The sequence below is a fragment of the Kogia breviceps genome, chromosome 5 (assembly GCF_026419965.1).
Source record: "Kogia breviceps isolate mKogBre1 chromosome 5, mKogBre1 haplotype 1, whole genome shotgun sequence".
Classification (NCBI taxonomy): domain Eukaryota; kingdom Metazoa; phylum Chordata; class Mammalia; order Artiodactyla; family Physeteridae; genus Kogia; species Kogia breviceps.
In genome coordinates this window covers 78,705,231-78,731,555 of record NC_081314.1, presented here as the reverse complement: position 1 = coordinate 78,731,555, position 26,325 = coordinate 78,705,231, and the positions used below count along the sequence as shown (strand labels likewise).

Here is a 26,325-nt window from a genome sequence, read left to right as displayed (position 1 = left end):
GGCAGGGAGTATATGGGACCTCTGTACTTTCTGCTCAGTTTTCCTGGGAACCTAAAACTGATCTAAAAAGTGTATTAAAAATGACAACAGTGTTCAAGCATTTTATTAAATCAGATAAGGAATCTCCACATTGTTGCACATACCAGATTATATACAATTATAAGGGCATATCACTTGTTTACGAAGACACAGGTAAGCAGTAAGTTGACAAGTCTAATAAACCATGTTTAGCCAACTAAAATTTCAAGAACATTCAAAAGGAAACACAATAAAGGTCATGCAAGTTCTAGAATAGTGAATCATGACAAAGCTCACTCATTTTATGCTTTACCTTCAAAATGCACATGACACCTAAAACCAGAAAACAGTCTGAAGACCAGTTGGCTGTCACTAGTCAGATACACATTTCATTCAGGAATATTCAGCCCCTGACCACTTACTGACGACTTGTTTGATTGTAAATAACTTAGTCCTAACTACAGAAAAGTTTTGAAGAGATTTACTATTGTAAAATGTATGCCCATTGTTTATAATATGCCTTGAAGTCACTGAACTTTCATTAAAATACGATAAAGCATGATACTCAAACCAGGAATCCCAGCTATGACCTTTTCACTTACCACTAAATATCAGTTCAAGATAAAACACTGTAAGGACTAAAATAGACTGTGAATGGTCAAATCAGTGAGACTGTATTAATCTACATCTATTTTAACTTACATAAATGACACTAAGTTTAAGAATCTGAAGAGATCCTATGGACTTTTTCTTAGGCGACAGTATTGAACTGCCTTAGAACAAACAGCTGATTATCAGGTTCATAATGATGGCTGAGTAGAAAACAAAGTCCTAACTGATGTAGCCTCAAACTTAATTTGTTCACATCTACCTTTAACTTAACCAGATCCTAATGGTTGGGAAGACATGATCAAATACCTTTCTGCAAGCTTCATCTCCCCACACCCTCCGCTCCTCCCTCCCCCCAAAACTCCTATATAAGTTTCCCCTGCTTTAAGCTAAAAGGTCAACTCTGGATTCAAACTTGTATGAACTAAGTTTATAGGAGATAACATGCAAATAAGGGGATAAAGTTAAATTCATTTGACAACAGCAAACATTATAAATGTATGCTACTATCCCGCTAAACAGAAGACCTGGGGAAACCACAAATATAACAAAACACAATGTTAGGTTTAAAAACAAAGACCCTTGAAGGAAGTAATTTTATTTTACAGTGGTTGAAGTTATCCACCAAATGCTTAATGACCTCCATGTTTCTGCAACTAAAACTAAAAGAGAATTATAGGGAGTTGGGAATACATGTTAGATACTAACGATCTTCAAGCTTTGAAGACGTCATTGCATGAAGAAAATTATGGGAAACACTGTTCCCGATAATTACGTACACCCTTAGTGTAACATATGGAGATCACTGTCTCCGATATAGACACTGTGGTAGGCAAAAACTACCTTGTTCTTTAAACATTATGGAAGACACTGCTCCCGATAATGTGAGTTAGGTTTGTGACAAAGGTACTGGAAATTTTGCAAAATTCGAATTAAAGTTACACCTTGGATAAATTGAGCTGTAAAATTTTGCATGTATGAGTACGATCACAGCTTTTAAGTGACATTAATTTATAACTTGGTCACAATTCACTGCATTTAGGGGAACTGCTGTTTTTATCTGGTTAGCTAAATAGAAATTTAACTTGATTAGCAACCACTAATTAAATTTAATTCTTCTCCAAGACTTAGCTTTATAATTTTATTTGGCTTGCGGTTGTTTTCTAACACGTGTAAGTGTCGACCACAAATGCAAAACTTCCAGTATCTGTTGGGTTCTATTAGCAGATGCTGCTATTATTTTAAAAAAAAAACGACAGTATAACTGTCATAATTATGGAAGGCACTGCTTCCGATAATTATCTTCTATAAAAAAAACACCATTTATAGTGAACTCTGTCACTGATAAATAAACAATAAATATCTCAGTGCCAAAATGACAGGAAGCTTTTCCAAAAGATTAACACTTTGGCCAAAATTTGGCAGTGTGTTCTTTAAAGTCTGACGAACTGAGTTTGAAATTAAACACCTAAAACTTGGTTCTCTTTCAAAATACCTTGGAAAAAACTAAAACAAAAAACTAACAAAGGTTTATGGGACAAGGGACAGAGGAAGAGAAAATATACTAGGTCTTTGGCTTCTGGCCTCCTGTTTTCAAACATCATCTTGAGGTTAACACATTAAGGCCTTACTCCTGTGATAAACAGTTGAGCCTCCTTTTATGCAGCTGAAGGACCTCTATTTCAGACCTCACTGGCAAGAAAACAAGTCCCATCTCTTCTGAAAGTGAACTGTTTCACTTTCAGATGTGGAAACGAGCTAAATCCTTAAAGAAGACAGAGATCTCATGTGGAGAGTAAAGCCTTACAGCCTGGGATCTCCTATCTAGCATCCAGTGAAGGTGGAGGAACCCTCTAAGCTACCACTTTCCACCTTCCTCCTCCAATTAGGATTTAGAGCAATAGGTCACATAACTGGTTCTGACTTTTTCATAACTGTAACAGGAAAGAGGCAGTTACCATTACAAAGCACTTAAAACTCTAGAGATAATCAGAGAAAATATTCTATCGTTTTTAAGTGGTTAGTCACTTTAGCTTGAAGTGCAGGTACCTACCCTGTATTAAAAGCTGCTGCCTAAAGACATCTAGTAGTACCAAGACCGGGTAGAATTTTAACAATATTAGGTTTTGTAGCCCTACTGAAAATTTAGCACAACCAACACAAGTCTAGGAACCACACTACCTTGATGTTCTTATATAAGTTATAGGTATCACATTTAAAATTCGTTGTCAATGTCCCAGATGTCACCAGAGAGGGCATTTGCAGCTCCCTGAATAGTCCAAGTTGCTAGAGCCAACTGGTTTTTCAACAGTGTTTGATTAAAAGCACCGTTATTTTTCTGCCGCAGCTTCAAGTGCTCTAGTAAAGCTGACAGAGTGTGAGAGCCAGAGCCCCAGAAGATATGTCGGAAAGGAGACTCTCTTGGAGATACGTAGGGTGACAGGAAGTGATATTCCACCTATGAAAACAAAACATACAAGGGAGCTTACACAGTGCTGTGACTTTTGTTGTGAGGAAAGGACCTGATAGAGTAAAACAACTGTCATTCTCTCACTTCAAATGTTAAAATTTCCCTGAATTTAAGAATGTTGAGGGCTTCCCTGGTGGCGCAGTGGTTGAGAGTCCACCTGCCGATGCAGGGGACACGGGTTCGTGTCCCGGTCCGGGAAGATCCCACATGCCGCAGAGCGGCTGGGACCGTGAGCCATGGCCACTGAGCCTGTGCTCCGCAACGGGAGAGGCCACCACAGTGAGAGGCCTGCGTACCGCAAAAAAAAAAAAAAAGAGAGAGAGAAAAAAATGCACATACTTGAATTCCTCCTTTTCTAAGGGTTTACGTACTTTCATGATACGCTCATTGATCTCCCTCATGACAAATCTGTTTGTTCTCTCAGCATTCTTATAATCTGTTGTTAGTCTAGACGTAGCACGGAAAAAGTCTCCACGAGCAGAATACAGCCACTGTAGACTCAGACCCATCTCCTGAAGCAGAAAGACAATAAACTCACTATTTATTAGACGTTATATTTCTAAGGATGTTATTCTATATACCTTTCTAAATTTAGGTGTACTAACTGAAATGATTCTGATAAAAGGGGGTGAGACTCACAGACAAGCTCAAGCCAGCAAAAGCTAGACTTAACCATCTTGTACAGGAGGTTCCAAGCTCTATAAACTCATAACACACTCATATTTAAGCTCAGCAGATAGTACAATTATCCATTCTTAGTCTCATAAGAAAACCATCCTCATCAAGAAATGTAACATAATGTACTTAGTAAAAGTGTATAATCCCGTGTAGTATATTCTTTCCAGCTCAATTTCCCTTTGGTGGCAAACTTCAAACATTTTGGTTCAGTGAACTTCAAAATCTAGTTATTTTCATCTGGTAAGTTCCCGTTTCTGATCAGTTACAATTAGTTTCAAGTAAGCCAATCCTAATAATTAGGATTCGGTTATCAATGATTTACTTCACTTAAGGGATCTGTTAAATTGACTTCTAGTACCATAAAAGCCACTTATTAATATTAATTTGGTTTTATCAAACGTTTGAATATTAGACACAAAGGATCAACACTAAATAACACTTTAACCACTGGCTATGTTCTCTCTCCATCCATGTCATCTCTGCAAGGCACATGTGGCCCAAACTCACAGGTTCAGAGTCATAGTTGAGATCTTTATATTCTCTAGGCCCAACTTCTTTATGGGTTGCTTGGAATACATGTGAGAGAAAGCTTAACACCATTTTAGATTCTGAAAGACTTGCTGTGGTCTATCCTATGTCTATAACCTTCAGCCTCCCAACTTCCCTTTCAAATGGGTTATGGATTCTAAGCAAAAGTATACTTCAGTTCACTTTAAAACATACTTTGGCTACCAATCATGCTGCCCAGGAACAGCTAAACATTATTCTTCAAACTGCTTGATACTTCAGCAGTAAGAACCTGATTTTAGTTAGTGCTCACCTTTATGTCTGGTCTGAACTGGTTCATTTCTCTCACAAACCCAAGTATTTTGTCATTATACATCTCATAGTTCAGGTTCAGTTCAACATCATGGGTAAGTTTAATCACAAGCAGACCGGCTACTTGTGCTGCTGCACGTGCCATTTTATTCAACTGAGGAACATTCTGATTCAGTACCTCATAGGTATCCATGGGAGTACCCAAATAAGGGTAATCTGTGTCCTGGAAAACAGAGGTAGGTTAATGTACTCAGGTGGGTTGTAAGACGAGGAACCTCACTTTATAGTTTCCCCATCAAAGTAATAGTAACTGTAATTCTTCCTTTGCTTCTCATATATTCCTACTCCAACTTTATCTCTATTCCACTACTTTAAGAAGATATGGCTTTTGCTAGTTCCTCTGAACCTAGCCTACTCCTGGAATGATTAGTTTCTTCTGTTCTATCACATCACAGACCCTAAACAGATTGCTAGCCAAATTCCTTGAGGTTATATCCTTGTTCCCTTCTCTCTGGGAAGTTTGGCCCATATTAATGAGGAAAGAGGAGAGCACACATGAAATGTACTTTCAATATAAAGTGTTATTTTTAGACAAAAATTTACCTTCTTCTTCTTCATGCAGCATTCATCCATTCATACATCTTACCTTTCTAACAAGACCGTTTGATGCTCACAAGAACTTCTCTCCATTTTCACTGGATAACTTGAGTAGCTATTTCTTCAACTCTGTTGCCTACCACTGTCCTCGGTGATAATCTCATTGCCAATCCTTTCATTTGACCTCAATTCTTTACTTTCAGACTGTAAATATCTGTATTACCTATACCTCTGAACCAGCACTGCTAGGAATCATGAAGAAGTTTTTTTAAAAAAAATGACTTCTGAAGGTCAACAGAAATCATCCATAAGTTTCCTCAAACCTAGGACCTGACACTCAGTTCTTCTTAAAGTTCTAAATAGACATAATGACCAGATATTTCAATACCATTCATACTGTTGCTCTAGCAGTAAGTCAGGGGAATTCCAGCTATGTTAATCTCCAAATCCAGATCTCTCATCACTCCCTCACTTCACACTTTTCCGTCCTAGTTCCAGGCTAAAACACCCCGTGGTAAGAAGTCTATTAAGGACCTGGCCTCTACTGGATCATCAATTTGATGCCAAAGTCAACAGCTTCCACCCTGACCCCCTATACTAACTCTGGGATCTCTTCACACCTCAGAAGAGCCTGCTACGAAGCTGGTTTTCCAACTCTAGCCTTCAGCACAGAAGCCTTCATCATGCTTTTTACTCTGCCTGGTTTTCAGTGCCTTCTAACTGGCTCTTGTACCAAGTCAATCTTGTTTTCCAGCTTGGTCAGTTCAAAGTTCTGTCTCTTAAAAATCTTACCTCTGTTTGGTTTTTCTGCTTTTATCTATAATCCTTGCTTAAGAGACTAACATCTCAGGATGAACATCTACAGCCATATTTCAACAGGCATCAAGAACAGTATTATCCTGTAGAACTCTGTTTGAAGGAAATATTCTATACTGTACTGTTCAATAGACGGCCTTGTTATTAAAACTCATCATACATAACTGAAGAAGTTTAACAAATAAACTCAAATGTTAACTAAGCTGAGATTAAAATTCTATCTTAAGACTGATAATAAGGGAGATTACAATAACTGCATGTATCTAACTTCTCAAAACATACTAAGCACTCTAGGACACTTGGCCTCAAAACTGATGAAACAAGATCTAAGATATAATGCCGTAGCGTTCTTCAGACTTACCTCACAAAAACAGAAAGAGACTGCTGGGATTCCAGAATATGCAAGGAAAGGGAAAGCAGCATTATCAAAAGAAAGTTTCTCTCTGCAAGAAAAGCAGGAATGTGTTTTTAGAAAGTTATCTAAAGTAAAAGACTGTGCTACATGCAACCCTACCCTACCCCCAAGTAAATTTTAACTCACTGCAAGGTTATGTTTAAACCTCTACCTAACACAGTAGGTGCTACTTATTGAGTGACTCTGCTTTTCTATTAGCTATTCATTCACTTTTCTCAACTTACACTTTGTTGATCCAGTTGCTGTCCCGATATAGAGAAAGCCCAGTAACTGGATGTTTCACCTGTAAAATAAGGAATTATTTTATCATTACAATGAACCTTTCTGGACTTACTCATTCAGGCTAGTCACTAACATTTTTCTCTATAAACATTTATTAAAAATATTAAACTTTTAATTATATCTTCTTGAAAAATATTTAAGACAGTTAAAACAATCCCAAATTTCTGAAGTTCCTTCTACTAGGCTCGTGCTGTTAGTTCCTCTAGTTATGGTGAGAAAAAAAAAAGTTTTCCTTCTTAACATTTTAAAGGTGACTTCACCACAGTTTTAAAAGTCCTCTCTAGTCTTTATGATCTGCCTATCTTCTTTCTGGTTTCTTCCTTCCAGCACATTTTATACTACTGCCAGCCTAACCTGCAAGCACATTACTGCTCTGTTGGAGACCCTATAGCAATCCCTAGCTTCCCATGGGATCAAGGTCAAGTTCCCTGACCCTTATTTCTCTTCAACTTCAGTCACTCCAATATATTGTCTCTAATCCCATCAGGGAAACTTTGTTCCTCACTCATTCACATGTCTGTTTTTATTCAATGACTATCTCATCTGGCCTTTTATTTAAGTCTCAGGTATGGTTCAAGTTCATTTAAACCTTCCTTAACATTCTGACTCTATAGATAACTTCCTTAACTCTCTGACTCTTCTGACTCTGTGGGCACCTACAGTTTAAATCAATGTTTTTCATCTTAATTGTTTTTTTTTTTTTTTTTTTGCAGTACGCGGGCCTCTCACTGCTGTGGCCTCTCCCGTTGCGGAGCACAGGGTCCGGATGCGCAGGCTCAGTGGCCATGGCTCACGGGCCTAGCTGCTCCGCGGCATGTGGGATCCTCCCAGACCGGGGCACGAACCCGTATCCCCTGCATCAGCAGGCGGACCCTCAACCACTGCGCCACCAGGGAAGCCCCATCTTAATTTTTTGTCTAATTTACATTACACCTTCATAAGTAGGTATACACTCACATCTTGCATCGTCTTCTCAATAAGCGAATACAACAGTGGGCTGGAAGAAACTTTGAACTTGCTGGTACCTGCAAAGAGATTATTTTAACATTGCTCCTTCTTTAGTCAAGCAATTTGCACACTGCTACTGCTATAAAACTACTTGGCAAACAGGAAGATAATAACCTAGATCAGTGGCACATAAAACAACTATCCTCTTAATGAAGAAGATTAAAAAATGGTTGAGTCAAGCTCTTTCATGACTGATAACCCTAATTTCACTCAACTGAAGCTCTTACTCCTTGAGTTTGCATATCTAATGTTAATGACTTGTTTTTCTGGTACCTTTTTGGTTCACCCATGTTAGGGCAGGCATCTATTAGCTACAGTAAGCTTTGCTATATTCAATACATTCTCCTGCAAAGGTAAAATGACAATAATGACTAATCTAATAAAATTTAGTTTAACTGTAATGCCTGCCTTTTTATTCCCAAAGTAGACATTTCATTACTCTCCAGTTCATCCAAGTTATTCAGCCAGTTCATCTACTAGCTACATCTGTACTTTAAATAACACCGAACTCTTTCAGAAGTTTGATTATCTTGTATTTCTATCCAGGATGCCACAATCTAGCAAGTTGTGAATTAGTCTCTAGAAGTAATACCATTCTCTTGGTATGGTTTAGTTCCTTCTGGTCCAAAGTAGAGAACTAGTGGTTCTCAAACTTTAGTGCAACTGAATCACCTAAAGCACTTGTTAGAACACAGTTTGCTGGACACTATGCTCCAGATTCTGATTCAAAAGGTCTGGGGTAGGGCCTGAAATTTTGCATTTCTAACAGTTCCCAGGTGATTCTGATGCTGCTGATCTGGGACCACATTACGACCATTGCTCTAGACAAGGCGGTCTGTACCCATTCTATAACTTAATCCACTATCTAAAAAGAAGCTAAGCCAATCTTTTGATCTGGTTATATCCAATGTAAATCGTAAAAAATAACAAGTGCTGCTTTAGAAAGCTTTCTTCTATTCTATAAGTAGTTTATAAATTTATAAACGGCTAATGAAAGGATACTTACCAAGAATAGCTTTATCCAGGTTAATGTAAGTGAAAGCCTTTAAATGCAAGGAGGCAAGGTATCCCTAGAAGAGAAGGCAAAATATGAATGTACTAATATGTATTAACTTAATTATCACAGACAGTAGCTATTATTAGGGATTTCTGTTTAAGTCTGGATTCTATTGAAACTAAATATACAAAGGTAAAAATGATATAATCACATTTAAAAGAGAATGGTTTCTGGAGGACAGCTTAAGCCAATACAAGTTTGAGTGCCCATTCTGGGTATGGATGATATATAGATAATACCTCTAGCCATTCAGTGGCACCAATAGCTCCGAAGTCTCCACCACTCCAGCTGGCAAAGACAATGCTCCTGCTGGGTTTAAACTGACCTAAAAGACAACAAAAAGTTAGTTTTGTCTTGGTCAAGGTTATAGGTAGGTAACTGACTTAAGATGAAATCAGAAACTTCTAATTCAAGACTGCAGATTCAGAAATATTTCTTTTCCTTTTGAGGACCCAGATGAAAGAACCAAAAAAAGAAATAGAAATAAAATTTTAAAGTAAGATAGCAAAGAACAGGATAGGAGATCATTTGCAAATAAGATCTTAAGTACATAGTAGGGACCAGATTCCTAGACCTCACTCTTTTACACTCCATTCTTTGAGTCCCTTATAACTTCCAGACCAAGAGATATTTGAAATCACAGCCAAAGTATCTTCTTTGAAAACAATCTGCCTAGAGGTAAGTCACTTAAAACACTAGATTACTTTAAAAACAACTGTTTGAAATAAAATTAAAACTCACAAATTTAAGTTTAGGAAAGAGTGAGTTTTCAGAGAAATTACATTAATGACAGCTCCTATGGGGGTTTTATGTGCCACTACTCTCCATCCCTCCCCCTCCCCTGGGTATATACTTTTCTGCATTAATGTACTTTTATATTAAAGTTAAGCACTGCAGCTTACCCTATGACCCAAAGATTCATGAATGTGATGGGGGTTTGCATGTGGGTGGGTATAAAGGAGTGGCAAGTACTATGGGAGAAAGGCTTGAAAGGAAGCCTTTCTTACATAAACATTATATACTATATAATATATACTTATAAATCAAATATATAAATACATATTCTATGTTATATTTATAAATATTTAAGTTATCATTTTATAACAAAACTATAGAACATTAGTGCAAAGATATGACACTGCTTGCTTTCAAATAGATTCCTTAGGGACCATGTTAGATTTGCCGTATCATTCTGGATATGTCGAACTAAGAATTTTGGGCCCAATATAATGCTTTCCAGCATCTCAAAGAAACTCATGATTCCCAGTACAATGAAGACACTGCACAGAAAGCTGTTTCAAAGTCAAAGGGAGATACAACAAAAGACAACCTGCTTTGTACTTAAGAATACAGGGTCTAACACAAGTGAACCATAAGAATATAGGCAAAAGTGAGCAAAGCATATTATAACATTTAGAAATACAGTACATAGATGTTCAAGTTCTCAAAATTTGTACTCTACCTTTTAAGACCATATCGGAAAGTATCTGGGCAAGTTTCAATAGGAGACTTGTTCCTACACTGGACTTGGCAGCTCCAGGACCCCAGGCATCCCTCTGGGCCCCTACTATAACATAGCGATCTTAATTTAAAAAAAAAAAAAAAAAAAGACAAATTATACAATCAGCTTTTAAACTTTTTAATATTGAAGTCTAGAAGCACGTTAGTAGAAGGGTAAAAATGTAGTATATGTATCAAGGGTAAGAGAGCCTTCCTTCAGATCTGACTTAGGACTCCAGGGATTAAAAAGTTCACATGACAATACTGATCTCTTTTCCTTTATTCATACTGCTACTCTTTTTTCTACATTACCAATAAGGTTACTCACTGACTACTTATTTGTGCTAGTTGTCTAATAAGCACCGAAGTCCAAAGGCTTTACTTACCAAATATTATTATTTGATGGCACTCAGATACATTGGCAGACTACAGCCTGCATGCCCATATTGTCCATGGCTATTTTTATGCTACAATGGCAGAGCTGAAGAGTTGCAATGGAGACTATATGGCCTGCAACATGTTTATTATTTGCCCCCTTAAGCAGAAATTTGCTTACCTCTGGTCTATTTAATAACTTACAAGAGATTTTCTAGTCATAATGGTCAGTTTTTGACAAGTTAATTTCCTAGGGCCTTATTACCTCCCACTAAAACTGACACCTGAACAGTTCACTTTAGGACAGATAAGATTTAGCATTTCAAGAAACCAAGCCAAGTCAGCCTTCCTGCACTCCCTCCCTCTGGCCACATGCTTAAGAGTAAGGAAAACAAAACAAACAAAAAACCCCCAAGGATCTTTACCTGGTTCTTCAAAGCCCTTAATAACTCCAAAGATGTTAAAAATTCTTATCTCTTTCAGCACATTGTTCACAGTGAGCTTCACATTCTTGTTCTGTGAGGATATCAGCTTACAGGAAGAGTCTGTTCCCCAAAGAGGAGGACAGTCTCCTTCCATATTTCTAGAAGTAGAAAACAGAGATCAGAGTTCTGAGTTATTGTTAACCTCCCCCCGGTTTACAAAATCAGTCCTTCCTACTGTCCAGTAAAGTTCTAGGTTAAGAGGACATATAAATAGAACATACAAAACTATTCACTAGGGCTTCGCTGGTGGCGCAGTGGTTGAGAATCCACCTGCTGACGCAGGGGACACGGGTTCGTGCCCTGATCCGGGAGGATCCCACATGCCGCGGAGCGGCTGGGCCGTGAGCCATGGCCACTGAGGCTGCGCGTCCGGAGCCTGTGCTCCGCAACGGGAGAGGCCACAACAGTGAGAGGCCCGCGTACCACAAAAAAAAAAAAAAAAAACCACTACTCACTAGTGGCCAAACATTTGTGTTTTACTCTGATCTGTAGGCGGCCATTTGAAAATCATGAGTTACTTCCTAATTTAACCAATGTCTTCTAAAAAATGTATTGCCTACCCCATCTGATGTGTGCCTTTCTGCCAGAGACATAGCTACAACTTACATCTGAAATAGATTCCAAGATGGACTCGGAAGGAAGTTCTTATACATAAAAATCCATTAATATATTCTCATGTTTCCTAACTCTCCACTAACAAGGGTAGTATACATTCTTATTTCAGTTAAGAAAGCATACTCTCATGCTGCTGGCAGTTAGGTTAGATGTCTTCACCTATCTGATTCCTCACGTGTTATCCAAACACTGACTACTCTAAAAGGGCTTACTTACATAAATTTGTCAAAACATCATTACTCCCCACTATACAAGAAGATAAGGGGGGCTGGCTTCACAGGTTAGGAAAGACTTGTAGATGGTAGGAAGAATTAGCTGATTCTAAGTTTGATTTTAGTCAAAAAAGAATCATCCATTACAAAAACCTCTTAAACAGCATTATTAAAAGCCATATAGGATATTTGAAAGTCCTTACATGTAGATGGCTCTTCATTTGATACCAATAGCCCTGCTAAGTAGAATATACTTTATAGCTATCCAATTAAAGAAACATGATCAATGGGGTTAAGAGTGACTTGTTCTATGTCACATAGCAAATAAATGCTCACATGAGTTTTGAAACTAGACTTACATCCCATGCCAATACCAGGTGGGAAATATATCCAGATCGAGATAAAAATTAATGACATGTACTCTAATCAGACTGAGTTCTATTTCTAAAGAGGGATACTAATATACTAGGGAGATATCCAGAAGGACTAATTATGACTATAAAGCATCTGGAAACTGTCATGAGAACTGAGGATATTCAATCTATAGACAAGGAAACTTGAATTATTCTGTTGCTTAAAAAGAAAATGCAGAACTAATGAGTGTTCCAGGGAATAAGGTTTCAGCTCAATACAAATTCTTACGGACCTCCAATAATTGAACAGTTTGCCATAGGTAACAAAATGCTTTATTTACCACAGGAAGTACTTAAGCAGAAGCTATGCTGGGAATATTACACAAGAAATTCACCGGGTGGTTTGAACAAGGACTCCTTGAGTTTATAAATCCAATGTCTGTTATTAAGATAACTTTATGGAGGGAAAATTTCATTTTTATCTACACCAAGTTAACAGCTAACCATCCCCCAAATGTCCAAAATGTGGAAAATTATAGCCAATTGTTTTAATCAACAAATTATTATTATTTCTCCCTAATCATAAAACCTGACCCTGCATTACAGTTTTCAAATAAGAACTTACTGAAATAGCTTTTCTGCACCAGCTCTGGAAATTGTTTGGACAGGTATGTTAGGCAATCCTGATGACTGAGATGGTGGAAACTGAGTGTGATTGAAAGAAGGGAATCCTGGTGTGTAAGGGTCACCTGTTCCCAGATGAGCCTAGTAAAACAAAAGAATAATTAGCTCAGGCATTTATTCAAGAAATCCCTATAAGATTCAAATTCAGTATGGGGCTATAACCTGAGTTTAGTTTAGCATCTTAAAGTTTGAAAGTGTGAGTGGTTCTATATATAATATGTGACTCTTATTTTTATATGGCATATGTCAAATTCTCAATTCAAGATACTATTGATAAAGTACTTTTAGCAATAAGTAATAATTAGGTCTCAAAGTCATGTAATTCATCTTCTCACTTACTGCTAAAACTCTCCAAGGGAAAAAGAGTATTTAAGGATGGCACAGTTCTCTTTCTATTAATGTAGATGGAATCCAGCAACAATTTGGAGAACCCAGTAACTCATTTACTCAAGAAATAAAAACTCACATGTCCAAAAACTGGAAGATCTGCATTAACAATGGGAAATTTAGTCTGGTCCATGTATATCAAGACACCAATTGCATTTAAACTTTCAGCATTTGCAACCTGAAGAAAAACAGATAACGCTCAGAAAATGAAGATCTAATCAACCAAAATTAGAAGAATACATACTGAACTTATACTGAAAGACAAAGGGTTACAGCAGACTACACCAGTACTCCCAATGTTTCAAATAGCTTATATGTTTAGAAAAAAACACTTGCCTTAAAATTTAACTCTTTTTAAAAAAATTTAACTGAAATTTTTAACGAGATAATTGTAGATTCATTTGCAGTTTTAAGAAGTAATAGAGATCCATTGTAAACTTTGCCCAGTTTCTCCCATTAGTCAAACTTTGCAAAACTATAATGTAACAGCCTGAATATTAACATTGATACAATACTATCCACCAATATTATTCAGATTTCCCCAGTTTTACTTGTACTCATTTCTGTGTTTGTGTGTATTAAATTCTAAACAATCAAAATATTGGATAATTCATTTTAATACCACAAAGGTCCTTCCCAATGCCATTTGATATCCACACCCACTTCCTTTCCACCCTCAACTCCCGGCAACCACTAACCTAACCTCTCCATTTCTAAAATGTTGTCATTTCAAAAATATTATATACTCAAAAAGCTAAACAGAGTTACCATATGACCCAGGAATCCCACTCCTAGGTAGATACACAAGAGAATAAGAAATATCTATTCACATTAAAAACACGTAAATGAATGTTTATTGTAACATTATTAATAAAGCCAGAAAGTGGACACAGCCTGAATGTCCATCAGTTGACAAGTAGCCAAGCAAAATGTGGTATATCCATACAATAGAATTCTATTCAGCCAAAAAAAGAAATGAAGTACTGACTAATGCTACAACATGGATGAACCTTGAAAATATTATGCTAAGTGAAAAGAAGCCAGTCAAAAGACACAAAATATTGTATGAGTCCATTAATATAAAATGTCCAGAAGAGGCAAATCCATAGAAACAGTAGATTAGTGATTGCCAGGGACTAGGAGGAGGGGGGAATGGGGAGTGACTGCTGCTGGGTATGGGGTTTCTTTAGGGGACGATGAAAACATTCTGGAATTAGATCATGGTGATTGTTGCACAACCTGTGAATATACTAAAAACTGAACTGTACACTTTAAAGAGCAAATTTTATGGTATGTGGATTAAATCTCAATTTAAAAAGTAAAAAAGAGGGCTTCCCTGGTGGCGCAGTGGTTTAGAGTCCGCCTGCCGATGCAGGGGACAAGGGTTCGTGCCCCGGTCCAGGAGGATCCCACATGCCGCGGAGCGGCTGGGCCCATGAGCCACGGCCGCTGAGCCTGCGCGTCCGGAGCCTGTGCTCCGCAACGGGAGAGGCCACAACAGTGAGAGGCCCGCGTACGGCAAAAAAAAAAAAAAAAAAAGTAAAAAAGAAACAATTCAATGTGGCTGCACAACAAAGTTTAACTAACTCTTAAGGAGAGTTCAAAAAATAAGAGAAATAATAACAACCCATCCAAAACAACCACTGTCTTTCCATTCTAAGCTCTGGGTAGGTGACTTTTAATTTTCCTTTTTAAAAAACATAGTTATAACTGAATTTTATATATATAATATATTCTATATATAACTCAGTTACATAGACACAATTTTAACTTCTTTCACTTAAGCATTTCTGATTACTGCATTTTTATTGAAAGATAACGACTGCAAAATACTCCAAGTGGATATGCCAGTTTTGGAAGTATCCTATAACTTTAGATAGCTGGAACTTATTTGATTTGTAGAGTACTTTAATAAATTATATTATCAGGTATGAGAGTTTAAGACAGCTGGTTTTCAGAATATAAGAAAATTAACAATACCATTTAGCTGAAGAATGTTATGATACCAATGTATTTAATAACTCATACTCACCTTTTCAGCAAAAGTAATTTTCCCTGCTCTAACAATCACTAAAGATCCATTCACAGGCATATTTAAATCCTCAAAGTCTTTTTTAGTGCCAAAATTAGCATGGACCAGTTTACCCTAGAATAAAGACATTAGACTCAATGAGCATTACGGTATTAGAAGAGCGACAGAGTCTGCCACCAAATATTTTACAGGTCAAACCCAAGAGAGAAAACCAAGAGAAAAAAAAGAAGGCCAAGGCCAGGAAAGAATATATGAGAGTTCTAAAGTCAAAACTTCACAGTAGTGAAGTCAAGATTTCTGATCTCCTATATTCATGCTATTTATTATCTTATGATGCCTTTAATTAACATTGATTATTTACATCAATTAATTTACATTGCTTCAGATATTTGGGGGAAAGAGAAAGGATAATAAGATATTCTTAAGCAAAGAGACATCTATCAATATAAATATGGTAGGCTAGCCAAGGCAGTACCAATTACATAATATTCCCACACTTGAACTCCAGACAACTGAGGACATAAGAATTAACTAAAAGTTCTGATAATAAATCTGTCCAAAAATTGTTTTATAATAAAATGACTTGCATAGATCAACTTTTAGATGTTTTTATAATCTGTTATCATAATGCTCCTAAACTCTATTGGAGTTCAGACATACAGCTATAAACTGACATTAACAACCAAATATCTAAATATAGAAAGCTCGCAGGTGAGCCAAAACTCTCCACATTCTTTAACAGAACAATCTACCCACCTCCAAACCACTGGCTTGTGGGTGGCCTGGGAAAGTGATACAGCACAGGTAAACCAGGAAGGCGGAGAACAACCCTAAAACTTCATTTGGCTCGGAAGGCAGTTTTTAGATAGACCCCAGCATATAAATATGTGGTTTTTAACCTAAAAAACCTAGACAGATCTATCTAGCTGTTTTTTAATTTCTATAGTAGTTTGGCCATATTTGCCTAAATTTTAAAAGATCAAGCATAAAAGAACCAAACTAAGATCAGACTCCAGCTGAGACGGTTATTTACATCTGTCCCCACATAAGGGGGTACCTGATACATGAATTCATTCAGTAAATACTACCATGTGTCAGGCACTGTCCAAGACTCTGGGACATAGCAGAACATGAAACCAACCCCCAGCCCTTCGTGTAGTTTACATTCTAGTGTGGAAACAAGTAAATAAAGTCAGGTGCTGTAAGTCCTAGGAAGAAAAATAAAGCAGGATAAGGAGAAGTGATTAGAGGAAGGACATTTTTGATCAGATAATCAAGGAAGACTTCCCTAGGGAGGTAATGCTGGGAAGAGAATTGCACAGAGTGAAGGAAGAAGCCATGCTAATATTTAAGGGAAGAGTGGGCCAGGCAAAGGGAAAGGCAATTTCTATAAAGGCCGTGAGGGGGGAGCATGCTTGAGTTTGAGAGTTTGAGGAACAGCAGGGAGGTTAGAGTGGCCACAGCAGAGTGAGCAAAGAGAGGAGCAGGAGAATTACTCAGGGCCTTGCTGACCAAGAGGAGGACTGGGGATTTTATTTTAACTGTGGCATAGGAGGGTTGAGAACAAAAATATCCCAAGGTCAGTTACATTTTATGAGTAAATTTATACTAAGAACAGTAAAGACAATGAGTTTTTGAGCTATTCAACAGGGAAAAATGTCTCACGCACGGTTTTGCCTTACTCACAGTAACTGTCGTAGCCTTACTATACGCCACATAACCCTCGGGATTCTCCACCTGGTACGTCACACTGCTACTGCTGCTGCCGCTCTTACTCACTATGGTCACCGAGTTGTGAGCATTGCTAAAAAAAGATTAAGTTAAAATGAAGCTAAGGCATTCCTGAGAAACAAATTAAATGGATTTAATACATTTAGCATTTGACTCACACTATTTATTTTGAAGGTCTTTGCTATAATTAGCACACCTGAGAATAGCTACTTCTTATAAAATAAGGTTACCATCTTTCAACATACCTGCCTTTGACCTGAATCTTAACAAAATGTTCATCATGCCAGGCTTTGCTGAGTTTAAGCTCACGGAACTGATTTTCAATGTAAAAAGCAAGGCTTTCATCTTTTTGAGATCCAGCCTCACGAGGGACATAAGAATTTTCATTCAGCATCCTGGAGGAAGAAAAGTCACTGTTACATGAACTTAAGTTTAACCTAAAATAAACATTGAACTCAAGTATCAAGCAAATCGCTTTAAAAGCATAACTCAAAAAAATAAATTAACTGTGACACCAAATCCTGGATTAACCAGATAGAGACAAGCTTAGAAGAAAAAAAATGTGTGCCCATATTTTAGGGAATTTGTGACTTCAAACTTGTTAAAACCTCTTTATCTGATGTATCTGCTTAGGGTAATTTTGGGGGAAATGAGTAGCTTCCAGAAGATCTGCTATAAGCAAAATGAAAGATAGTATTACTACTGGTGAACTCAAGATGTACAGCTTCAATTTTCACTTTTTTGAAGCTTTCTGAATACCCTGGAAGCAAAACTCCTCTTCGTTCTGCTTTCTTTCCCATGACTCTTTGTAAATATACACATCATATTAGTTATATGATCTTTTTTTTGATAGACCTTATCCTCACTTTATCCATAATGCCTAATATACAGTATACACAGAAGTATTCACCAGATGAAGTAAAAAACGCCAAGATTTCTAATTTAAGACCAAAAGAATTACTGTACCATTGAAACTATAGGGGGCTAACAAAAGGTAAAAGATGATTTGTTCTTTACACAGAGTTAGATATGTGTCAAAAGAAGACCTTAAAAATCTAAGGACAGGAACCTTAAGGACACTTCTTAGGGTATAGATTGAGTGAGAACCAGAAGAAATCAAGAAATACTAGAGACATATCAAGCTGGGCAGTCAAGTTAGTCCTGAACTAGAGGATGAAAAAGGCTACCGATGCCCTTATGGATAGTAGCAGGGCTCAGCATGACTTATAAACGGTTGAGACGGAAAATTGGAGCAGAAGAAAGTCTGACAGCAAGCAACAGGCTACAAAGAACCAGACGACAAAAAGATCAAGAGCCTGTGAATTTTCTTAAAAAAAAGGAGAGTCCCCACAGAAATTCTAACATTTTTTCCTAACAACATAGTTTGAGTTCTTTACTGACTCTTTACCCTCTAACTGAACATGGGAAGTCTCGCCTATTCGATAAAGCTTTTCCTCCAGACTATCACCTTTATTTTGTTCCACTGCACCTAATAATCAATATTTGTTTAGGCACTGAGGTTGAACTTGTAAAGCAGCTCAAGCTTACTTGATGGCATTGGTGAAGTCTATGGCATCCAGTCTCTCGGACAACATTGATTTGAGGTCTGCCCAAAATATGCGACGTGTTTCGGGGAGCTGCTCTTCTGTTTCGAAAGGTTCTGTCTCCTCTGTGCACGAAGGCTCTGTTCCTGCCGGTCTCTCACAGTCGGCTTTTGGTTCTACACGTTTACAATAGCCCAAGTAGCCAATCATAAATCCTAAGGATAAAAAGTTTCAGAGCTGAACTCATAGAATTTCATTTATAATCTATTCCTATAAGAACTGTTAATATTTTCAGCTAACCCTTGAAAATACTGGTTTTAATCAAATTGTAAGGCATTTGAAAGTAAGTAATGCATCTCCATTTTGTCTCTTTTAAACCAGTCAATCTATTATATAATAATCTTATTTTAAACAGTTACCTTTTCAAAGCAAAGGTACCTTTTCTTCCCCGAAGCCTTCCTTGAATCCTCAGGTCCAGGGTCTATGCTACAAATATCCTGTGCATATTTCTAGTATAACATTTGCACATTACACTGAAATGATTCACGTGTCTCTCTTCTCCCACCAGGTTAACCTCAAAGGCAGGTACAGTCTTAGCCATCATTGTATTCCTAGTGCCTTGCACAATGGCACATAAAAAGGTACGAAATAAATGTCTGCTGAGCTGGATGAACAGAATTCCTAGGGTTGGTAACAAGGAACATTTAAGTTTTGAATGGCCATTCTTACCAATCAAGAAAAAGATGATTACAGCAATAGTCCCATAGCAGATATATCCATTTAACCTTTTCGGTTTTCTGACATTGGTGTGGTTACCCCTCATGTTATTGTCAACATTTTCTTCTTCATCTACAGCTAGTTTCATCTCCACATGACTGTTATCACCATCTACTTGCCGAGCCAGACTAAACCGGGTATATGACAATGGTTCTCCACCAAACTGAGATTTAAAAAAGAAAAAAGGACAGAGAGAAAGCATTTTATAAAGGAGAAGAAAGGGAATAGGGACAGTTAAAGAAAGTTTGGTGACGTGTTATACATATTATTGGGCCATTACTATGACTTGCTATACATTCTCAAGGAAAAAGAATTTCCCCCTTCAAATCAGCATTCTCCCCTGTGCCCAGTTCTGTCAATGGCAGATGAGGGCTGGATCACGCACTGGCCTTCATTTCATTCAGACTTTTCATTCAGGGTTTCTGTTATACTTATCTACTGGTATACAATTTGACCAGTGCTCTCTTTAGTTCATCTTATCTACTTGATTGTCTCTCTGCCCTGAAACTTCTTACAAGATTTTCCATAATTAACTCAAGACTGAATATACCCTTCCTTTGTGAGATCAGTTATGCCTCAAGACCACCACTTCAAATATAAATGAATACCTGATGACAGCTTTGGGTATTATTTCCTGCTTACTGGGTGAAAGCCATCCTTGTATACTTCATATTCTTGCAAACTGGTGACAGAGAAATCTTTCTTACTGAAAATCTTACCAAGTTAGAGAATGCTGATCTTGCTTGATCCATCATTGTGAGCTGCCACACAGAAGAGCCTAGTAGTAAAGCAGAGAATTAATATAATGAGATAAATACCACTGTATCAGACTGGTGAGGACTTTTCATTACCACACTAGATTATTATATATCAAATATCCTTTTAAATATATTATCACCTTTCTAGAAAGGGTCTTTAACCAAGATATTTAGTTTACATGACAACTAAATTTAGTGTGATCCTTGATTAGATCCTGAATTGGGGCTGGGGGCAGCTTGAAGGACATTATTAGAAGAAACAAGAAATGTGAATATAGACTATATCCTAGATAACAGGATTGTATCAGTATTAGATTTAGGAGTGTGATAATGGTATTGCATTTTTTGGAGGAGAACGCCCTTGTTCTTAGGAGATTAATGCCAAAGAATTTAAGGATGAAGAAGTATTGTGATGTCTGTCACTTAATTCCAAAGAGTTCAGTTTAAAAAAGTATGTAAGAAAGAAAGGAAATGTGGTTAACGATCAGTGAATCTAGGTAAAGGGTACATGGATATACATTGTAATATTATTTCAGCTTTTCCTGTAGGTTTGAAATTTTTTTAATTAAAAATGTGAGGAAAACTGGGACTTCCCTTGTGGCGCAGTGGTTAAGAATCCGCCTTCCAGCGCAGGGGACGTGGGTTCGAGCCCTGGTCCGGGATGATCCCACATGCCGTGGAGCAACTAAGCCCATGAGCCACAACTACTGAGTCCACAACTACCGATGCCCGTGCGCCTAGAGCCCGTGCTCCGCAACAAGAGAAGCCACCACAATGAGAAGCCCGCGCACCGCAACGAAGAGTAGCCCCTGTTTGCTGCAACTGGAGAAAGCCCGTGCGCAGCAACAAAGACCCAATGCAGCCAAAAATAAATAAATAAATTTATTTTAAAAAGAAAAAAATGTGAGGAAAACTAGTTAGAATGTTATCCATGGTAAGTAGATTTAAGTAATTGAATTTAGTAGTCAAAGAAAAGGGACAAATACAAAAGAAAATAGACTAGCACCTGGAAAAAAAAAAAAAAAAACTAACAAAAGTAAAATTAAGTCAAGACTGGTTATGCTCCACAAATCAGTAACAAATCACCTCCAGTAGAAAAGGAGAGAAAACCTGATCCTTCTGATTAAATGAACAGTTCCTAACAAATGATTTGATAGATCTTCGATGCAAAAAGAATAGGTAAAAGAAAAACACAGAGTATGCTATTTTACAGATGAAAAGGCCAGTTATTTGAGACGTTAAGTGACTTGCTCAAGGCTGAAAACTGACAATCTAAAAATGAAGTCCAATGGGTTTCTATAAAACTGGTTTTATAGAAAGCGCGTTCTCATCTCCAGAAATTTAAGAAATTAATTTCAACTTTTTTCAAAGCAAACTACACCTTTGTAACCGAAAGAGTCTTAAGTTAAAGTGTAGGTATTAACTGAAATCTAGATTTTCTAATTAATTTGGTTTGAGTCCATCTAGATGCTTGAAAGTGATAGTATGTTGAGATGTATAAAATGGACATTTATTTCATACTATTTTAAAGCTTTTCCTCCACAAGTATACTCATAGCACATTTAACACCCACATTGCACAAAGCAAGCTGTGATATATATGCAGATTGTAAAACAAAGAAATTATAAAAACTGGCATTAGAAAAGTCTATCAAAACCTGTTAACAAAAAAATAATTTTTAATCCCCAAGCTTTAAAGACCGGAGCCAATAAGCAATAGATCATATTCTTAAAAGCACAATCTCTTGCCCCATGTGGTACAAAAAGCTTATCACTATCACTGCACCAGAACCATACAGACCCAATCACTAGAGCCAGAACTAGAAGGTCCCACCCTGAACCAACTTTAATCACCCTTTTCTAGGAAAAAATAGCTTACCAGTTTAATACTCATCTGACCCAGCCATTCCTCAAGGCTTCTAGTTTTAAATTAAAGACTAGAGTGACAACATATTTAAATAAATGATCTACATAAAAGATTTAAATAAACAATGAGATTGAGTGATTGCAAGTCTGAAAAAACAGATATTAATAGCACATGCCATGATTTTGTATAATTAAAATAAAAGTATATTTTTTACTGAGAAAATAGATACACTATTTCTATTTCAATCCCCAGACACAAAATTAAGACTATAACATAAAAGAAATCAAGTCAGAGGAAAAGAAGTGTGACCTAGGTAATTTCCATTTTAACTCCATCATTTAACCCCACATTTGTGAAGAACACAATTAATTCTATGATATCCACAAAAGTTATTCCTGAAGTTTTACGTATGACAAAATTGAGTTATTCTTTCAAAGTAATCTCACACATAGTAAAGCTATTTCAAAGAACCCTTAATGAATTTTCTTCTAACTGAAATAACTCTAATTTACATGCTCTAAAAGCATGGGAGAGAAACGTTTCATACCAGTTATATACCAGTCTATAAACAAGTAGTTCTCTTACAAGACTATGTATAAAAGGTAAACAACCCTTATTTGGCTTCTTTCAAGATGTCACCACCAGTGCTAACAATCTATTACAAGAGACAAACCAAACATCACCTTGATTTTTATTCACATTAGCATCTTGTATATCTTTGGTGTTCTCAGTGATAACTGGGAAAACTATTCAGTTTCTCACAATAATGAAAATTAAGTTAAGCAAAACCAGAGCCCCACATGTTTTGAACATGAAATGGAAGGAAGATCTGAAATGTTTTTTAATTGAGCCATGGGATGGAAGACAGGAGGCAGGCAAAGGTACTCACTAGACTACAGCCCGAAACTTCTTTCATATTCAAATCATCTTATTCCTACTTTCTTGAAATGTGGCATTAATTTCTATTTAATTTTTTTTTTAAATACAGTAATTATCTTGTGGTCTTAAGCTACTTTGGGATGTCTTAAAACAACAGTTCTGTACAAAATATGTACAGCTAAAGGGCTGTGGGGATCAGGTACCAAAATACACTTTCACCTATATATAAAACATACCCAAAGCTGCTACTCCACTTTACCTGAAATAAAAACAAGACACTTGTTTGTTATTATTGACAAGCCCATTTCAATTTAGAAAACAAGCCACAGTTTCAATTCCTTGGAGATCACATAAAATGAAGTTCCTCTGTCTGCTTTTGAGGCTCTGTTCTAGAGACCTACACTACCTAATTACTTCGCCACCCTCTATCCTCTCCAAAATGAGACAGAATCCAGCCCCTGCCTATACCCACTAACATTCTTCCTCTGTTCTTAAAGTCCTACTCATTTCTTCCAGGATCTGCTCAAGGGCCATCTCTATGAAGCATTCTCTGACTGATATCCCTATCCTATAATACCTAATATGCAATTATATCATAATGAACAAAGACTAAAGATATTTTATTTGTTAACAGTACTGGGGCATGCTTAATGTATATGAGGTTCACTTTTCATATAATTTGGAAATTATATGAAAGAGAATATGGTGAAAACCTTGGATGTGGGATCTTCCCATCCTTGCTACTATTTTGGTTTATCCTGAAATCACTGGGTGAAGCTTGGGTAGTAGGGAAACTTTAAAAAGTAGAAAAACTGTAGAGACGGTTGGTCAAGGTCTTTACTAGCTTCAAGAGTTAACTTTACAGGCCTAAAATGAAAAGGCAGTGGAGGAAATCAAAGAAAACAAGCAAAATCTTCATTCCTATTTAGCTTTCTGAAAAAAAGATTGCTCAACTTGAAGGTCAGGACCACCTTAAGTCCCTGCAGTCTATTTGTGTAGTGCTTATCTGTGAGAGCAGACAGAAGGCACACACACAAGAGTTCCAGAAGGCCTCAGAGAATCATTTTAGGAGCTTTCAGTTGTTGTCTGATTCACGTTTAGCTGGGAGCCTTCTCCATTACAGATAACTATAACTAAATTATCAGAGGCAAATAAATGCCACCCCTTAGGGCAGAGTTAGCTGAGTTGTTTGCTCTCCAACAATCTTCAGCACAGGCTAGGTTCACAGCCACCACTACAATGTTCTTGTCAGAACATTCCATCAAAAGAAAAGTTAAAGGATGCTATGCTATATATAGACTTTTGGAAAATATTTCATGTCAATGACAAAATTTTTTTAATTCTGGATTTTCTTGTGAAGCATATTGAGTTTACTATAATACAAAATTGAGGGCGCGGGGGGGGGGGTGGAAACAGCAGGGCAAACAAGTATGCTTTAGATAGCCTAACCTTAATTTTCAAAGCAGAAAATCAGGGATCTCCCTGGCAGTCCAGTGGTAAAGACTGAGCTTCCACTGCAGGGGAAGTGGGTTCGATCACTGGTCGGGGAAATAAGATACCACCAAAAAAAAAAAGTGGAAAACCACTTCTGGAAATCACCTTAAACGTCTTTGTCAATAAGGTCAAACTCCCTAGCTCAGAGACCACATAATCAGCATCTAGTATTCCAAAGTCCTACCGAAGCCTAGAATAAAGGTATCCAAATACTTTTGTAACACGGCAACTATTTCCTACTTCAATCTTCTCCGAAAAAAGCAGCAGCAGTCAGTTTCCTTGGTATACCCAAAGTCGCCACAAGCAGTAGGCAGAGGGAAGACGTTAACCCGAGTCAAGTCACAACTTACCCACCCTCCCCACTACGAGCTTAAAAAGCTGCTCACCCGAGAAACAGTGACACAATGGGCCTCTATGCCCATTTATACCATACGGCACAGCCTTTTTGCACCATTTCCCTAATTTCCTGAAGGCAAAAGCTGATTCCAATCCAAATAGCTTTTATTTAGCCTCTAGACCATAGCTTTCACAAAGTATAAGTCTTATTCCTACGGTCTCCCATCTGTTGGTGAGGAGGGCCTAGCAATCCGAATATTCTTAATATGAACACCTGAGGCTTTCAGTTGGCTTCTGCCTTGGGAAAACTGAGAACCCACACACAAGGCCAACGGGCAGCGCTGAAAGATCAGGTTGTACTAGAGTTCAAATATACAGCTTATAGAAACCCCCGCCTAAATGCCCAGGACACAGTCGTAATGCAGTCGAGGACAAAAATTAGACCAGGGCCCGGGCGGGCCCCGAGAAATCCAAGGGCTACGAGCTCAAGGTCACCCACGCACCGCGACAGCCATTCCTTGGGAACTCTTCCTAAAGCGGCCACGTGCTCCCCGCAGAGCGGCTCTGCGCTGCGGCAGCGTGGCTCACTGACCCTCGCTCCCGAGCCCTCAGGCTAGGGCTGTCCCACGAGGGCCTGCATCTTTTAAGGGCAAGCTACTGAGGACAAGGGATCCGGGTGGCCTGAGGAGCCGGAAGAAGCATGGCGGGGCGCAGAGCGACAGTGGGGCACCCCTCATCTCGCCCTCAGGGCCCTGAGAGAATCCAGTCGCTGGTCTGGGGCCGAGAGGAGGAGGGCACCAAGAGGAAGAGAAAGGTAGGGCAGCCCCTCTCCGCAGCGCGGCTCCACCCTGCTTGCACTTGCAGCCTACTCCGCTCTCCGCCGCAACCCCTTCCCCACCGCCACGCGGCGCGCATCCCCTCCCGCCCCACCCGGAGGCGCTGCAGCCTTCCCGCGCCCCCGGCGGCCCCCCCAGGCTGCTGGACTGCACGCCGGAGGGCCGCACCCGAGACTGCTCGGAGCAGCCCCGCAGGCTGAAGGGAGGGCAGGAGGGTCCGCGGGATTCTAGCAGCAGCGTGTCACTCACACAGGCGCCTCCCGGGTCCGCCGCTCCACTGCTCGTCACCGGACGATGCTGACGCCTTCTGATGGGTTGGTTGCCTGCAGTCAGCCGTTTATAGTCTCCCGCCCTCTCCAGATCCTCGGAGACCCTTTGCGTCACTTCCTGCCTCACGTACACCTTAGGAGGCGCTCTGGAAACAGACAGCCCGGGGCTACGGGTGGGCACGCAGCCGGATGGGGGCCCTTCGCTGGAGCGCGGGACCGGAGGAGGCGAGGTCGGAGGGAAAAGGCGCCAGACTGCAGGTGCTGGGAGGGGTCGAGGGGATGGCACACCAGCTTCCTCCTCGCGTCCTCGGCTGGCCGGTTGGCGCGCGGGCCGTAGCCCTTCCTCCCGGAGCCCTCCGTCTAACCTTGACCGGTCTTCTGGCCCTGCAGTGCAAGGTCAAAGGGTGTTAGCGTTTACTCCTA

At 38.6% G+C, this 26,325-nt stretch overlaps 1 protein-coding gene and 1 long non-coding RNA gene across 7 annotated transcripts in view; one reads left to right on the top strand and one right to left on the bottom strand.

Annotated features, from left to right (window-relative positions):
* Positions 1 to 8,111, top strand: part of LOC136794255 (uncharacterized) — a 32,176-nt gene extending 24,065 nt beyond the window's left edge. For 2 of the 4 annotated variants that reach the window (XR_010840729.1, XR_010840728.1), the window contains one exon: positions 7,418 to 8,111. This is a non-coding gene — a long non-coding RNA (uncharacterized lncRNA). Of the gene's footprint in view, positions 1 to 5,683; positions 6,374 to 7,417 lie in introns of those variants that run through there. The other 2 variants (XR_010840730.1, XR_010840727.1) reach the window with 1 other exon arrangement.
* TFRC (transferrin receptor) lies at positions 86 to 26,012 on the bottom strand. Of its 3 annotated transcripts, none has more exons than XM_059064123.2 (19): positions 25,883 to 26,012; positions 20,184 to 20,242; positions 19,417 to 19,627; positions 18,692 to 18,902; positions 17,389 to 17,538; positions 17,099 to 17,216; positions 15,413 to 15,526; positions 13,460 to 13,558; positions 12,935 to 13,074; positions 11,070 to 11,227; positions 10,232 to 10,351; positions 9,009 to 9,094; positions 8,719 to 8,782; positions 7,662 to 7,729; positions 6,647 to 6,705; positions 6,369 to 6,450; positions 4,596 to 4,817; positions 3,469 to 3,609; positions 86 to 3,085 (listed from the first exon to the last, which is right to left on the bottom strand). In XM_059064123.2, the coding sequence occupies exons 2-19, from the start codon at positions 20,217 to 20,219 to the stop codon at positions 2,843 to 2,845; spliced, it is 2,322 nt and encodes a 773-aa protein (XP_058920106.1). In that variant the 5' UTR covers positions 20,220 to 20,242; positions 25,883 to 26,012; the 3' UTR covers positions 86 to 2,842. The 3 variants fall into 3 exon arrangements, with proteins under 3 accessions (XP_058920106.1, XP_066890427.1, XP_058920108.1); XM_067034326.1 differs by having other exon boundaries at positions 25,802 to 25,939; XM_059064125.2 differs by lacking the exon at positions 15,413 to 15,526 and having other exon boundaries at positions 25,883 to 25,989.
* Between the last annotated feature and the right edge of the window lie 313 nt (positions 26,013 to 26,325).